Source organism: Cryptotermes secundus, unplaced genomic scaffold, assembly GCF_002891405.2.
Source record: "Cryptotermes secundus unplaced genomic scaffold, Csec_1.0 scaffold2346, whole genome shotgun sequence".
Taxonomy (NCBI): Eukaryota; Metazoa; Arthropoda; class Insecta; order Blattodea; family Kalotermitidae; genus Cryptotermes; species Cryptotermes secundus.
Window position 1 is genome coordinate 7,322 of NW_019743195.1, and position 18,124 is coordinate 25,445.

Consider the following 18,124-nt stretch of genomic DNA (forward strand, 5'->3'; position numbering starts at 1 on the left):
TCCTAAATTTATCAAAAAAAGAAAAAAATAGTTATACAAAATATGAATACGTAGTATGCTCTGAGAGTTAAGAGATATTCGAAAATCGCGGGGCGACACGTATGCCAGAGTAAGCGTCAGAGAGTAAACTGGTGCCTCTACCTGTAGGTAGATAATCAGAAACTAAACTGGAACAGTTGAACGTTGGAAGCGTAAGGCGTGTTAGTGTGTTGTAGTTGTAGGATATGGTAAGTTAAAAATGGAGCTTTTATGTCGATAAATTAAGAAACTTTACTCTGATGCATGGTTTTAACATTATTATTTTAATTAATTACAATATTAAATTTGCCGTGGTTGCAGAGTCCTACATGTTAGCGATAAAAAATTACTGAACTGCAGGAGTCAGTTCAAACAGGAAGAAATTAGTGTAGAACTTGTAGTGTCATGACATTAATACATTGAGGATGGTACGATATTAAAACTGAATGGGTATTTATGACGATTGCAAGCCGTTGTTTCATGTGGAGCTGAAACATATTTATTCAATTCCAAGAGTAGCACATGAAATGTTATTGTATATTTCAGTGCCGTTCTGAATGAGGAAGAAACGTTTATGTGAAATTTGCAAAGTTTGTTATATCCAGATATCTTATTGATGGAATAATGAGACTGAAAAGCCAGTGTACAGGGACGTTTGGAATTTTCTAGATGAAGTAGTCAGTTTATTTTATGAGCCAGTGAATCTGTAGTTTGTGGAGACGCCAGTAGAACAAGTCACACATCATCCTGCCTGACATGAGAAGTTTATTTTTAAGGGCACAGCTCAGAACTCACTTCTGTTTCTGCGTTGTTTAAGGAAAAATATCCGCCTAACATTACAAAGGAGGGGTGAACAGCAGGCAGTGCCCCCAGAGCATGTTTGTATATTAATATTTAACCTTTTTCGTTTTTATTTTCCATATGTTGCACTATTGTAGCTCTACATGTGTGCAGTTAGTTGGCTGTGTATGTTACTTATTTTTTTTTAATAATAGCAGGGAAATTTAAAATTATTTAGTTTTGGTCAGTACATAATAAAAACATGAGCATGGCTAATAATAGTCACAAAATCTTGCTCACATAATGAAGAGAGAGACTTAGTCGTAAAGAGGCTTCATTTTGTATTTCTCTTATAAGTTTGCAGTTTTGGAAAAGTTAGAGGAAAGTACGCCAAATAATTAAACCTTCATGAGAAATTGCCTGTGATAAAATATCACTGTAATGGAACATCTGCTTTATGGATTTTGGCTGAGAGAGTTTATCATAACATTTTACAGAATTCACTGTGCTTTGGCAGTGGTTGAATTAAGAGGAAAAACAAAGCAGTGTGGTTGAAATTGTAACATGCCTCCAGCCTAGTAAATGGATTCATATAACTACTGATTACATCAGCTGCACAGTCTAAGACATATATGTTGTTCAACGATTTTAAGATTATTTGAGGAAAAAATTACATTTTAATTCTTACATATAAAAATTTTGAGCCAGAATCCATCTGGGATTGAACTTGTGATTATCTGCGTGACAGTACAGTTCATTGACATAAGCCCACCATGTCATGATATTTATTTTTAAGTTACAGATGAGGCAAGTTTGAAAATGTCCTTGTGTGTGCATGCTCATGTTAGTCACTGAATATTTAAACAGTCAACTTTATTGTCAGGCGTAACATGAAATGTGTGAACTTTATATTGAAATGATAAATTTTTAATCAATATGTTATGTCAGAGCTAAAGCCATAAAATATAAAAATGCTGTTATAGAAAATATTGTTTAAAATAGTATTGCATACAACACAGATCCACCATAAATATACTTTGTTATGTAGTCCTCCTTTCTAGAGCAGATACAAGAAAGTTCATTTTCAGCTCATAAATTATTCTGTCTACCAGCCATCACAATCAAGCCTTTTCACTTTTCTTCCACCATCTGGCTTACTTTCAGAATTTTCTTACCCACCCTTGTTTGATCACTTCTAATCACAGAATCCAGGCACCTGATTCTCCATATCCTTGCTTGGTTACTGTTCCATACACATCCTTCCAAATTAGTTACCCATTTTTTAGAATATTCTTCTTCAGGTATGGTCATTACCATCACTTCGCAGAAACCTTCTGGTGCAAATAAGGTAAAGGTAAAGCTTTCCATGTAACAGGCCATGGAGCCCCATAGGGTCATGAGACATTGAGGCTTCCACATTTTCTAGACAGTCGGCTTACAGATGGCAGTGAGGTTGTCAGCCTTAAGTGCTGGCCATCTTTACTCCCCAGCAATCTTCCTGGTACTCATGTCTGTTAGAGGCTGAGTCAGCCTTTTAGGGCCATACTGAGGCTGGAAGTGTTAGGTCAGTTGAAAAATCCAGTGACAAACCCGTGACTTTCCAGTTTGTAGCATAGTGCCGTAAGCAACTACGCTACTGTTTGCCCTTGCAGGAACCTACTGCCTCCATGTAAGTGCACACTATGCATTGTGTAGTTACTGTATATATTTGATGTAAGAGACAGACTGTGAAAGTCAGTCACGTTTATAATATAAATAAACTTTAGCACTAGTCTCCCTCCCCCTTTTTGGGGGGAGGGGGGGCTCCCACTATAGCATTGCATTGTGTTACTTAGGTTGTCTTATTGTAATGGAATTGTTTGTCAGGCTCTGCGGACATAACAGTGCTCTCCTGTCAATACGAGGGGGGACCCAAAAATAACCGGAAACGACCTGTTGCGCGCGCATGCTTTGTAGTTACGAGTTGTGCTGCTAGGTGGTATTAGCCGGGGGTCTCCCGCGACTGTTAGTGAGCTGGCGTCAGTCTGAGTTAAGTGGTTTGTCTGTGGCGCTCTGTTGTGTGTGTTCCTGTTTCAGCCCTTTGGCGATTAGTGAGATGGCCGACCAGAAGGAACAAAGAGTGTGCGTGAAATTGATGAAGATCGTCGAAAGACCATTGACCAACTTTCTGAGGAAACGAACATCTCGTGGAGCACGGTACAGTGAATTTTAACCGAAGGTTTGCACATGAGACAGGTGTCTGCAAAATTTGTTCCTCGCTTGCTCGGATATGACCAAAGAGAAAACCGTGTATATGTTTGCCGTGACTTGAAGAGTGAAGTGCAGTTTTCCCTAACAGAAAGCAAAATTTCACGCACACACTTTGTTCCTTCTGGTCAGCCATCTCACTAATCGCCAAAGGGTTGAAACAGGAACCCACACAACAGAGCACCACAGACAAACCACTTAACTCAGACTGATGCCAGCTCGCTAACAGTCACGGGAGACCCCCAGCTAACACCACCTAGCAGCACAACTCGTAACTACAAAGCATGCACACACAACAGGTCGTTTCCGATTATTTTTGGGTCCCCCTTCGTATGTTGTCTCAAGGCTGCTGATGAATACCAGTCAGGACTCGGATGTGTGGGCATTTCACACAGATACTGCAGTACAGGGTGAGTATAGAGTCTGTTCACACATATAGACATCTTTGTGTTTTCCCAGCACAGTAACAAGAGTGGCACACATGCAACAGAGTGGAGTGTGAACGCTCACCTATAATTAGCATTTGCAAGAATTATGTCTTAAATTGAAATTCAGTACCTTATCCGTGATACAAAGACCTTGCACAGTTATGTGAACATAGTTATAGAGCTTAGTAAGACTTTTTCCGTGAAATGTTATTCATCCATTTCTCTCATTTATCATTTATGAAGAACACATGGGGAAATTTAGTAAAGAGGAACATTAACAATGTGAGCTCATAGCTGAATGACTGCAGTTTCCAGAGTAGTTTGTTGCTAGACGTACACTTCTCTCACTTTGGTGTATGCAAGACATTCTAAAAATTCTAAAGAAATCAGTGCATCTTTCATTAGCTCTCCATTAACTTATATCTGTAACAGATCCCTTACAACTGGTGTCTTCCCCACTCGGTTGCAATATTCAGACATAAAACCACTATTTAAAGTGGAACAAAACTAATATGACTAACTACAGACCTATATCATTATTAACAGCCTTTCAAAAGTTGTTGAAAAGGTTATATATGCAAGACTGCACCACATATAATAAGTAACAATATATTATTTTTTTATTTATTTCGTTTCTATAGATCATTGTTACATGATATAGGACAAGTCAGGTACTGTACATTGGCTGATTACAATAAGAGAATAAAGTTACAATACTTAAAATTGTTTACAATAGATTACAGTAGATTACAATAGTTAAGATTTCATATAGTGTGAGGTGGAATCCATATTAGGTAAATGAACAGAATGGTAATTGATCTGCTCGGCAGTTAGAGGACTAGTACTTCCATGTTCTTCTGACACAGGAAGGGTTGGGGATGTAATATGTTTGTGGCAAGGAAATCTTAAACCCATCACAGATATAAGCGAGAATACTCAAAAATGAAATTTACATCTGAACTCTTGTCTCTAGGAGCCAGGATAGTGTAGTCAGTGTAGCACCTGGCTACAGGCTGGACAACCAAGGGGTCAGAGTTCAAGTCCCTCCCAGTAAAGTTAAGAATTTTCTCTCTCCACGTTGTCTAGACCAGTTCTGGGGCCCACCGAACCTCCTATCCAGTTAATACTGGGGACTCTTTCCCTTGTGGTAAAGTGGCAGGGGCATGAAGCTGACGTCAAGAAAAGTTTATCTATACATCCCCATGCGCCTTCATGGTGTAGTGCTTAATTATTTATGCACAGGGAGAGCTTTAGTGTGATGACACACGGAGCAGTTTTTGCCGACTCGGCCTGTCGTCTGCTGGCAGTGCAGCGAGCGGTTTGAAGACTTCGTGCGTGCTCTTGCTCCATAGATTGAATACATTCTCAGCAGTTTCTGACTCAGCGAATGAATCAATGGTAAGTATTCCTGTATTAGATTTCATATAAATTTAAATATGTATATGTAATGGAATGAAGTTCCTTTCAAATTCAATAATACACATGGAAAAGTAGGATATATAGAGTATTAAAATGAAACCAAATAAGTAGACTTTGGGAATAAAACAATTTATTATTAAATATTTGACATTGTTTACATACAATACAAAAAGCATACAAACATTTACTAACAGTTTTCTATTTTATTCCGCTGTTTCTTGACAGAATGATGGAGAATAGGATTGACATCGAAAAATTAATCAGTGAGGTCCATGCCCAACCAGCAATATGGGATATGACGCATTGTGATTATATGGACAAAACAAAAAGGAAAATTTCTTAGGAAGAAATGTGAATAAATTTGCAGAAGAGGACACGCCTGTACGAGGGGCGTTCAAGTTCTAAGGTCTCCGATTTTTTTTTCTCAGGACTGGGAGCAGATAGACACATGCGGTTTAGTTTAAAATACGTGTGCACTCTTTGTGAATGCGTGACAGAGATGGCAGCACTCTAAAGCACACAGAACTCTAGTGGTAGTAGCGAGAGTGAGGAGTGTTTTTGATACTTAAAATGGCGACATTTTTGTTACAAGAAGAGCGAGTAATCATTCGTTTTCTCCACTTGCGTGGTGCGACACCCATTGAAATTCATCGCCAGTTGAGTGAGACGTGTGGTGATGGTGTCATGAATGTGAAAAATGTGTGTTCGTGGGTGCGACAGTTCAAAGAAGGCCGAACGTCGTGTGACAACGAACCAAAATAATCTCGGCCTCGCACCAGCCGGTCTGACAACATGGTCGAACGAGTTGAGAAAGTTGTTTTGGAGGATCGCCGATTGAGTGTGGGAAACATTGCCTCCAAAGTTGGCATTTCCATGGGATCTGTGCACAAAATCCTGCATGAAGACCTGTGAATGCGGAAAGTGTCCTCCAGGTGGGTGCCACGAATTCTGGCGGATGACCACAAGGCTGCACGCATGGCAGTTTGCCAGGCGATGTTGACACGTGATGAAGGCATGAATGGGACTTTCTGTTCATCAACTGTGACAATGGATGAGACACGGATGCCGTTTTTCAATCCGCTGTTGCATCAGCAATTTTCCAGTGGTCAAAACAGACTCCTACAGAAGCGTTCGCAGCGGCCATGGAATCATGGCATCAACGTTGTGAAAAATGTGCACGACTGCAGGGATATTACGTTGAAAAGTGACAGACGTTTCAAATTTTTTGTATGATTATTGTGTGAGAAAAAAAAATCGGAGACCTTAGAACTTGAACGCACAATGTAGAAGAGAAGATGACATTAGGTAAGTTTATATCTTAAGTAAAATATTATGGTGGACCTCGATAGTCACGAATACAATCCGAAATTAACCTTCAGTGACCTTATTCTGCCAATCTAATGGAGCAATTTCTGAAAAATAGTGAGCAAATTTATCTCTAACACTTACAGCTTTCGGATTTCCTCTGCTTACCATGTCAAACGTTAACTTCTGCATACTACATTGTGGGAAGTTGTCCTCACGTTTTCCATCCCTTTGTCGTACAAAATTGTGTAGTACACAAGCAGCCTTAATTAAAACTTCAGAAAATTCAATATCTACATTTAGTGGTCTGTGAAATATTCTCCACTTATTTGCTAAAATACCAAAGGAGCATTCTATATAGCACCTGGCTCTAGACAGTCTGTAGTTGAATATTTTCTTGGTATCAGTTAGATGCCTGCCACCATAAGGTCTAAGTAAGTTTGTTGACAGTGGGAAGGCCTTGTCACCAACTGTGACATACAGATAATGTAGAGATGAATCTGCAATTTGTGTTGGTGGAGGAATTCCTAATGAACCATCAGACAGCTTTTCAAAGAGTTTAGAGTTTTTGAATATTCCTGAATCACTTGATTTCCCATATGATCCCACGTCTATGTATGTAAATAAATAATTAGCATCGCACATGGCAAACAACACGATGGAGAAATAGTTTTTGTAGTTATAGTACATAGAACCACTGTTCGGAGGTTGCACAACTCTCACGTGCTTTCCATCAATTGCGCCTAAACAATGAGGAAAGTTAGCATACTTTTCATATCCCTCAGCTATTTCCAGCCATTTTTCTGTGTAGAGCTTAGGTAATGCATGATTCGCTAAACATGTCCATATTGCTTCACAGACTTCTCTGACAATGGCCCCTGCTGTTGATATTCCCACTCGGAATGTATAGTGCAAGTCCATCAGGGAGCATCCCGTTGCCAGATACCTGAAAGTTTTTGAAACACACAAATTAATAATATATTAATTTCTCCTGAATAATTCCATTTCAAGTGACATTTTTATTTGATCTACGGGAAGTACTGCACAAGAAGTGGAAAAACGTGCAAGACAGATATACCAGAGAAATACAGGCAAGAAAAGGGAAATCTGGTTGTGCAGCTGGGAAGAAAACACCATACATGTACGCAGAACAACTGTCTTTTCTACAGGATATCGTATTACCGTGCAAAACTACCAGTTCCTTACATCTGGAAGTAGGTGAAGTCAGAGATAACAATTCTGAACCTTCCAGTGAAGCTGAAACTCCCATTCAAACAGTTTCCTCATGAAGTCAGCATTTAGGGAAAAAGAGGAAACTTCATCCAGTGGAGGCAAAGATCTTCCAAGCTCTGGAGAGCAATAAAGAAAGCAGAGAGAGAATGGAAATAGCTGAAGATGATGATAATCGTCATTTCTTGTTATCACTCCTTCCCAGTTTTAAAGCTTTACCGGGGGCTTTGAATATGAAAGCCAGAGTGGACATAATGCAATGCATTGAAATATGAAATGTCTCATGACCATTCTCAACATCAACAGCGGCAACAGTATCTTACAGTGAACACGCAAAGAAATCCAGTGCAGTACCCACAGCAGGAATACTTCGCACAGAATTTTCTGGTTCAATCACCACCACAACAACAACATCAACAGATTTATTCTTTGGATTCGTCTCTTCCAACGTACCAGAAGAAACAACAATACGAAAGTGGCAGTCAATCATCGCTTGAAATACAGTCTCCATCACAATTTTGTTCACACGCAATAGTAGCAGCTCCATCTCCAGCAGATTCCGTGGCTACGTGTGTGTCGAGTTTCAGTCCAGAAGAAGACTCAGATACCAGTCTTTTTTAAATGTTGCAGTACATAAATGTTTCATGTGAAATGCTAGATACTTGTTATAGAGTTTGTTTTATAAATACTTGAACCTATGTGTGTATGTTTTCTGTACTTACTGAGAGTTATCACCAGTTTTTCTTCGGGTGGAATACTGCTTCTCATAAGAGTGTCTAGCTTTCTCAGTTTTTGCTTTAAAATATTTAACAGTTCGTTGAAAGATTCGCTCGACATACGAATGAAATTATAAAATTTATCTCCATCTTGTCGTGCTTGATTAAATAAAGTGTAAAATAGACCTTTTGAAGTCCTATCTCTCACAATTGGGTGAATCCATATTCTCCGATGTTTCCTTCTCTGTCTCCATCGTAAGTAAATCAGTGACAGAAGTATTATACGTTCCTCATGAAGATCCATCTGTGCAATGCTACCTCTCACATCGTATGTCGCACTCGGCGGTCGAATTGACGTGCAGAATCCTTATCACTAGGCTGCCGCCGAGTCGGCACAACCGCTCCGTGTGTCATCACCAAGGCTGCTGCCGACTCGGTGCCACCGCTCCGTGTGTCATCACCGTTCAGTATTGAGGGGGATGGGTTTCCCCATGCACCGCAACTGATAGTCTATTGTACATCCGCCTTTCAATTTCTACCGTCTCCACCCCCTACCGATGCTGGTGCTCACTATCAGCCCCTTTCTGCCAGCGAGGTTTCTACCCTCTACTTGGCAGTGGTATCTAATAGTTAGTCCCTTTCTGTTAGCAAGTTAGTCCCTCCTCTTACAGTGGTACCTGATACTTTAGCCCCTTTCTGCCAGCAAGGTTTTTACCCTCTACTTGGCAGTGGTATCTAATAATTAGTCCCTTTCTGTCAGCGAGGTCATCCCTCCTTCTGGCAGTGGTACCTACTACTTCCCCCATCTATCGGAGGCATTAGAAACTTTTTGGCCTAATTTAGCTCATAGGCCTCCTAGAGGCATGGGGTTCTTTTACGTGCCGTAAATCTACGACATGGGACCCACGGCTTAAAGCCCCTCCCGGAGGGCTTGTTCCCTGAATTTTTCCGCCCTTAAAAATTCCACGACCTCCACCTGGTTTGAACCCGCGTACCTTAAGTCATGAGGTGGGAACGTTACCCCTAGACCACGGAGGCCGCTTGTCATCACCCTTACTCTTGTCTTTCTCTCTCTCTATATATATATATATATATGTGTGTGTGTGTGTGGGTGCGTACGCGCGTGTGTGTGTGTGGGGGGGGGAGCTATGGCTGTTAGAAGAATGTGCAAATGTTGCAGTAGGGTGCTTCAGATCCTCAATTCAAATTTGTCATCATCTTTGTCATTGTATGAAAATACTTTAATTTCATAATTTGCATATTACTCTTTTCTTTTTTTTCAGAGTTTTAGCTGCTGTGCATTGTGAAATTAACAAAGAAAGCAACCATATCCCTGGTAAAGTATTCGTCCTTCTGCTTGGATGAAATAAAAATTTATATGCAGTAGGTCACTTGACCAGTTAGGCCATTAAGCGTGGTGCAGGAGATCATGAATATAAAAGAGAAAATCCTGTCATGATGTAAACTAATAATTTTATGTGCCTCTATTACATGGTGTCTGGAAATTGTGAGGCCATGTTTCTGTAATGAAGCATTTCCAGATAGTACACAAGATCTGAAAATTTGCAACAATGATACATTAATCCAAATAACAGGGTGGTGTTTTAAATAAAAGCAGGATGATGGATAATGTCCAGAAAGATATTTGTATTTTCAGATAGGTTTGTAATTTGTGCTATTTTTTTACTATATATAATTGTAATTTGTGGTTTATTTACTGATCACATATTCAGTTGCTTAGGATGCATGATGGACTGGAAAAGATGTGAAATTAAATAGCGTACCCTATTTTAATGTAATATCATAGAATTTGGCTAGAGGAACTGAGAAAATCATGAGATCTGTTTGTCAGAACTGGATGGGACAAAAATATCACTCCATGAAAAAAGCAGCTGTTTAAACATCATATTGGTTTCTCTGTGATTCCAGTGACATTTGAAACTGACACTATATGGGTGGGTATGTTTATTGTTTTGTCATTACTGGTGTTTGAATGATGGCCTTATGCTTTGATTTCCCCACCCATCTGCATTACTCTCTTTCATTGAATTATATACCATGCCATTGTAAGTACTGGTGCAAAGCGCAGTCACCCATGGGTCTGTGACAGGACTACCTAGTATCACAACTGTTCTCACCAAGAAATACTTTCTGTGCTATACAGATTTCTTGAGTTGTATTGTATTGGGAGGGAGTTGCCTCTGTTGATTTATTCTTGAATTCATTAACACATTTTCAACTGCATGGATTATAGCATCAGCCAGTACTGTGACTGTGGATGACAGTTTTGAAAGTATGTGGAAAGAAGTGGTCATTGTTTATTTGAGGGTACTGTCTCAACATTTACCTGGAGGAACTGATGAAAACTACAAAAATAATAGTCCAGATGGTTTGTCTTCATGCTGAATTGAAGCCCAGGACCACCCAAATAAGAAGCAGGAATGTTGCCCACTGAACCATGATATTCAGTTTGAGGCCTTGAAGTACTAATTCCCACTGCCCACATTGAGAAAAATATAAGAAATCATTAAAACTATTGGACTTATTAGAGGATACCATTTACATCCTCTGTCAATGTGTGATTTCTGTGTAGTAATATGTGTATTTTTACTGACTGAAAGTAATATGTTCCCTACATTCATTCAATTTTCATCCTTGTTCTTAATTTCTGTAGGTGGTACCTTGACATGTAAAAGTTTCATGAGGCTGTCCTGTAATATTTTTCCCCTTGGTTAGGTATGTCAGGTCTGCCAGCCATGATATAATTCCAACAAATGAGCATTTGTTCAGGTATTTAATTCACTGTGGAATAATGGTAAGGCAGAGATGGAAGCATTTTAGAGCCACAAAACTACATCATCCTGGGACAATGCATTATCTAACAGGCCAAGTAACTTTAGTTGCAGGAGCTCCTGGGACCTAGTCATGTTTCTGTTATAGCCTTTTGTATCAAAATAAGAAACATTAAAGAGCCATCTATATGAAATATATTTTGGTTTTTGGCTCAGTAATGGACACTGAACAATTATTGTAGTCAGTCACATAAAATTAGCTCTAATGAGGGGTTAAAATTTTGTGCCAAGCAATTTTCATTTTAAAAAACATTAACTTGGAAAAAGGCATAATCATCTGATGTCGCATTTATGAAAGAAATTAAACCAGGTCTTTGTGGTGTACCTGTCTTGAGATTTATCGAGAAGTTACCCAGCACTGTTGTGGTTTGCTGTATTCGGGTTATAAGGTAAGTATATGTATGAGGAGAAAGTTATATACAAATTTGGAACCTGTGTCTGAAAGCAATAATGTGTGACATCATGTATTCATGATAAATCTTTGTGCCTGTCCCCGAAGTTAGGTAGTATATTTACATCAAGATCAATGGCACAATACTTCTGCATGCCAGAACAGGAACTGATATGATTTCAGAACTGGGTTCTCAGTGTGTGTTGCTTCTATCACCATTCCCTTCAAGTTAGCAGTAAATCTCAGTGTTGGTATTTTGGGTGGAAATGTCTTTAGTATCAGACTTTGAAAACAGTAATTAATTTAAATTTTAATAAAATGAAGTCATGAATTAGTTTGTGGAAAATAACCAACCTTATCCTACAAGCTATAAGCTTGGCATGACGCAGGTTGCTTATGAATGTGTTAAAATTCTGAATCATCCACAAAGATAAAATTCGTAAATCTCACACTCTTTACAGATTCATTTATTTACCGCGCAACTATCTTTGAAAACAACTTCGATAGTAAAGTTTTTGTATCTGGCTTTAGGCGAAAGTATTATACTAAGGTTTCTATCGTGTGGTAGTTGGGCGTGACTACCTAATCGGTGATCCTAATAGGCATTATTAGTGTCCAGGGACAAGCCAGGTGTATATCAAACTGGTGCTTCCATACAGCTCTGAAAATATTGCTTTTTTATTCGGTTAAACTAATTGAGTATAATGATAAATAAAAGCTCCGAACATAGTTTTAATAGAACTTCGCCATGAACACGAATGGTGGAGGTATGCGACGGAATAGTTAAGGAACTTCGTTGTCAAGATATGCCAATTTACTGTTCGCTGGAATTGACAAGCACCACTTGCAACCTACAATGCGTAGTATCCTTGGCTTCTGGCAAGCGGCGCAAGTGAATTCCAGTGGACAGTAAAATAGCATATCTTGACAGCAGAGTTCTTCCCATAGCCACTCCACCTGTCGTCTTCATGGAGAAGTGTGAAAATGATTTGGGGAGTTTTGGTTTTATTAATGCTTATAATTCCTCAATTAGTTTAACAACTGTAGACAAGAAAAATATTTTCAGAGCTGTGCAAATACCGTTTTGTATTATACCTGGCTTCACAACGGACAGTACTCCATTGCCTTCATTTTAGTTTTTTTGCATCATTTCACCACAGATATAACGCATTGCCTCTGTATATAGCTGAAACAAGGAATTGGTACGCACCTATCAGGATAGCCGTGGAGGTATTCGNCCATTCGTGTACATGGCGTAGTGCACCTGATATAATTCAATGAAAATAATACTCTGAGTTTTACTTTAATTATGCATATAATTCCTTAATTTTTTTAACAACTGAATAGAGAAACAATATTTTCGGAGCTCTATGGACGCATCAATTTGAGTTCTACCTGCCTTGATGATAAGTACGCCTTGCCTCTATTTTGTTTCCTGTGCCGGCGTTCACCATGGACACTGCAGTGCAGCTCCCAAGTGGACCAAATCCAGTGGTCAATATAATGGCATATCTTGACTGTGTAGTTCTTTACATTACCCTTCACGTAGCCACTCCCCCAATCGCCTTCATGCAGAAGTATGGAAATGAATTCCGAGTTTTACTTTTATTAATGCATATAATTCCTAAATTAGTACAACAAATATATACAGAAACAATATTTTCAGACCTGTATGGCAGTACCTTTTTGAATTATACTGATTTGACAACGGACAGTACCCTGAAACAAGGAATCTGTACGCGGCTATTAGGACAGCCGGGGGGGTATTCGGAGCTAGTTAATTCCAGTGAAGAGTTAAGTGGCATAACTTGATAGCGAATTTTTCTGAACTTCCTGTGCCGTAGCCACGCCCCTAGTCGTGTACATGTCGTAGTACACCTGATATAGCCCTTTGCAAATGACGTTCGGAGTTTAACTTTAATTATGCATATAATTCCTTAATTATTTTAACAACTGAATACGGGGACAATATTTTCGGAGATCTATACATGCATCAATTTGAAATGTACCTACCTTGACAACGGTAAGTACGCCTTGCCTCCATATTGGTTTTTGAACTGGCCCGCACAACGGACACTGCAGTGCAGCTCCCAAGTGGACCAAGTCAATTCCGATGGACAGTACAGTGAAATATCTTGACCATCTTGACAGTGAAGGTTTTTGTTTTCAATATACCGTCTCGTAGTCACTCCCCCAGTCGTCTTCATGGCGTAGTAAAAATGGAGAAGTTGTATGAAAATGAGTTAGTTATGCATTTAATTCCTCAATTAGTTTAACAACTGAATACAGAAACAGTATTTCCACAGCTCTATGCAAGCACTATTTTGAATTAAGCTTGGCTTGAGAACGGACATTATGCATTGCCTCCATTTTGTTATCTGCCTTAATCACTGACAGTACGAAATTGCCTAAAAACAGTGAATCGTTACGCGGCTATTAGGATAGCGAAGGAGGTATTCCCAAGCAGAGCAAGTCAATTCCAATGGACTTTAAAGTTGCATATCTTTTACTACGAAGTTCCCTTGATTTCCTGACCCGTAGCACTCCCCCAATCGCCTTCATTGCATAGTACAAATGGAGAAGTTGTATGGAAATGAGTTCGGTGTTTTACTTTTATTAATGCATACAATTCCTTTATTAGTTTAACAAATGTATACAGAAGCAATATTTTCAGAACTGTATGGACGTACCATTTTGTATTATACCTAGATTGACAACGGACAGTACGCCATTGCCTCCATTATGTTTTTTTGCACCGGTCTTCACCACGGACACTATGCATTTGAGCTCGCAAGTGAAGGAAGTCAATTCTAGTAGAGTGACATATCTCGACAGTGAAGTTATCTCTAAATCCCGTCCTACTACGCCAAGTAGCCTAGGGGGGAAGTGGTTAAGGTGCGGGACATCGAAAGAACGTCGCTAGTGATAGGCCACTTTACTATCCATTGGAATTGACTTATTGTGCTGCGAGCCGAGAATACCTCCTCGACTATCCTAATAGCCGCGTACTAATTCGCTGTTTCGGAGGAAATGCAGTGTGTAAGACAGACAATAACAATTTTTCGTGGTCAATATAGGTACAAAAAAACAAAATGGAGGCAACGGAAATCTCTCCGCTCGTAAGCCAAATATAATCGAAAACTGATTGCTTACAGCTCTGAAAATATTGTTTCTGTATACATTTGTTAAAGTAATTTATGAATTGTATGCATTAAAAAAATTAAAACCCCCAATTCATTTCCATACAACTTCTCCATTTGTACTACACCATGAAGGCGGTAGGAGTGGCTACGGGACAGGAAGTCGAGGGAACTTCGCAGTAAAGATATGCAACTTCAAAGTCCATTGGAATTGACTTGCTCATCTTCGGAATACCTTCTTGGCTATCCTAATAGCCGCGTAACGATCAACTGTTTCAGAGGCAATTTCGTATTGTCAGTGTTTAAGACAGATAACAAAATGGAGAAAATGCATTACGTCCGTCTTCAAACCAGGCTTAATTCAAATTGGTACTTCCATACAGCTCTGAAAATAATGTTTCTGTATACATTTGTTAAACTAATAAAGGAATTATATGCATTAATAAAAGTAAAACACCGAACTCATTTCCATACAACTTCTCCATTTGTACTATGCAATGAAGGCGATTAGGGGAGTGCTACGGGACAGGAAGTCAAAGGAACTTCGTAGTAAGAGATATGCAACTTTAAAATCCATTGGAATTGACATGCTCTGCTTTGGAATACCTCCTCGGCTATCCTAATAGCCGCGTAACGATTCACTGTTTCAGAGGCAATTTCGTACTGTCAGTGATTAAGACAGATAACAAAATGGAGGCAATGCATAATGTCCGTTCTCAAGCCAGGCTTAATTCAAAATAGTGCTTGCATAGAGCTGTGGAAATACTGTTTCTGTATTCAGTTGTTATTGAATTGAATTTATTTACATTCTATAAATCCTAAGTAGGTTAGTACCTTTGGATACAGAACAAGTCAAAAGGTTACATGCATAAGTACAGGCAATTTTAGCTTAAAAATTAATATAACTTAATTTTACATCATTCTCTATTTACATTGAAGTATTCATCTAAAGAGTAGAAGGAATGAGCATGTAGATAATTCTTTAACTCTGATTTAAACTTTTTAGTATCATTGCCCAAGTTTTTAATACTTTGTGGCAGATTGTTGAACACTTTTATGCCAGTAAAGTAGACTCCTTTTTTATATACTGATAAAGTTGATGAGGGTAGGTGGAAGTTATATTTTTGTCTAGTATTCATGTTATAGACATCAGAATTTAATTTGAATTTATCTAATTTAAACTAATTGAGGAATTAAATACATAACTAACTCATTTTCATAGAACTTCATTTTTACTACGCCATGAAGACGACTGGGGGAGTGACTACGGGACGGGTTATTGAAAACAAAAACCTTCACTGTCAAGATATGCCACTTTACTGTCCAATGTAACTGACTTGCCCCACTCGCGCGCTGCAATGCATAGTGTCCGTGGTGAAGCCAGATACAAATAAAAAATGGTTACAGAGGTGCTCTGTCCGTTGTCATGGCAGGTAGAATTCAAATTGCTGCTTTAATAGAACTCTGACAATATTGTTTCTGTATTTAGTTGTTAATTTGAGTAATTATATTCATAATTAAAAGTAAAACTCCGAACATCATTTTCATAGAATTTCATCATATGCACTATGCCCTGAAGACGAATGGGGGAGTGGCTATGTGACAGCATGTCGAGAGAACTTCGGAGTCAAGATATGCCACTTCACTGTCCACTGGAATTAACTTGCTGTTTGCAATGCATAGTGCTAGTGGCCAAGCCACGTACAAAAACAAAATGGATGCAATGGTGTACTCTCTGTTGTCAAGCCAGGCAGAGAACGAAATCGTGCTTGCAGAGATTTTGTATTCAGTTGTTAAAGTAATAGGGATTATATGCATAACTAAGAGACAAATTCGGAACATATTTTCATGTACGTTCTGCCTGCACTATGCCATGAAGACACCTGGAGGTGTTGCTGCGGGGTGGGAAATCGAAAGAACTTCGCTGTCAAGATATACCTCCTTACTGTCAATTCGAATATACTTGCATATACCTCTTCGACTGTTCTAGTAGCCGGATACAAATCCACTGTTTTAGAAGTGTCGTTACAAGCTACCAGCCGTATCTGATGACTCGAGTAACAAAATGTTGCTCACCAGGAACTTTGGAAATTTCAGTAGTAGTAACATTAATATATGTATCTATCACTTTACTGCCGGCAGCAATAAATTTGCTTCAGACACGTCCTGCATATATTTTTCCTGGTCTATCCTAATTTCCAGTGTTTCACTCCTATTAGTGGTAATGCCAGACATCCATTTGTGATGGGTAATTAAACAAATGAAGAGAGCACTGGAAATTGCTAGTTTGTATCCATGTGTTAGCATACCTGAATCTGTAATGCCCTACTGTTTCAACTTCCTGCAGTCACATCCTAGCTACCTCTGCCTTTATCGTAATAGCCGTATACAAATTCAGTATTTTAGAGGCACTAGTTGCCTTAGTGTCCATGTATCATCATCTGCAGCAGCATTGTAACAAATTGTTGCAACCCCATGACTCAATCTGTATGATTACCTGCTTCACATGACAATGAAAATACATGTTAAAAATTTTGTTGTTATTGGAGAGGGTGAGTTTCCCCATGCACTTAGACCAGCTGTTGGTCCATTGTGGGTCCCCCTGTGATATTCTACCGGTCTCTATACCCTACCGGTACTGGTGCGTACCATCAGTCCTGACTCAGCCAGCAAGTTCGGCCTCTACTTGCTCAGCGGTATCTCGATGCTTCCCCCATCTACCAGAGACGTTAGAGACTACTGTTGGGCGGGAAATGTCCTGAATTTGGCTCAGAGGTCCACTTGAGACATGAGGTTCTTTTATGTGCCGTAAAGCTACGACATGGGACCCACAGCTTAAAGTCCTTCCCGGAGGACTTGTTCCCTGAATTTTTCCGCCCTTAAAAATTCCATGACCTCTGCCAGGTTTGAACCCGCATACCTATTAAAAATGTTACTATTATGTTTCAAAAATAATCACCATTCTCGTCCTGGACATTTCGTATTGTGTAAGTGCACACACTGGGTAGGCAGCAACATGTCTGGTATATAATTTGCCTATGTATCAGTGAATTTTAGTACTTAAAAGGAAGCAAGATCTCACCTGTTCCCATACATTACCTGTAGAATGACTGCTGTCTGTACATTTCTCACTATGAATGTGATGTTGCAGGCATTTCTCAAGACTAGCTTGATAGGGATGTATGGGCTGTGCATTTCTCCATCAACCTTTGCTAGGATTTTTACTACTACTACAACAACAACCATCAACACTTCTATTACTGCTGTCAATTTTTAGTACCTACTGAATAAAACTTTTCCACTTTTGCTGCAAACAGTTCTTCAACCAGAAGTCTTGTGATCACATCAGACTGAATCAAGCAATGTGCAATTTCATAAATGACTATGGTCTGATCAGAGGTGTAGGTCTATCAGATACACAAAAAGGAATTAATTTTTGAAACTACACCAGATACATTTTCATAATATACCTGTAGAATTCTACAGATTCTCTTCCATAATTAAAAAATATATATAATACAGTATGCCATACTATAGAGCCTCCATATGGAACTTGGATTTAAACATTTTCTGATGATGAGGTGGACTCAAATATCAT

General features: G+C 39.1%; 1 protein-coding gene and 2 long non-coding RNA genes across 3 annotated transcripts; 2 read left to right on the forward strand and 1 right to left on the reverse strand.

Moving 5' to 3' along the window:
- Window positions 1-3,346: 3,346 nt before the first annotated feature.
- LOC111874094 lies at window positions 3,347-5,346 on the forward strand. Its single transcript, XR_002844477.2, has 3 exons — window positions 3,347-3,455; window positions 4,716-4,871; window positions 5,118-5,346. It is a non-coding gene; the product is annotated as an uncharacterized LOC111874094 (long non-coding RNA).
- Window positions 5,347-6,097: 751 nt separating this feature from the next.
- LOC117283059 lies at window positions 6,098-9,674 on the forward strand. The gene is made up of 2 exons (XR_004514063.1): window positions 6,098-6,197; window positions 9,427-9,674. It is a non-coding gene; the product is annotated as an uncharacterized LOC117283059 (long non-coding RNA).
- On the reverse strand, window positions 6,191-8,613 carry LOC111874097 (protein ALP1-like). The gene has a single exon (XM_023869316.2). It carries the CDS (start codon window positions 7,116-7,118, stop codon window positions 6,261-6,263), a length of 858 nt encoding a protein of 285 aa, XP_023725084.1. The 5' UTR covers window positions 7,119-8,613; the 3' UTR covers window positions 6,191-6,260.
- Window positions 9,675-18,124: the final 8,450 nt, after the last annotated feature.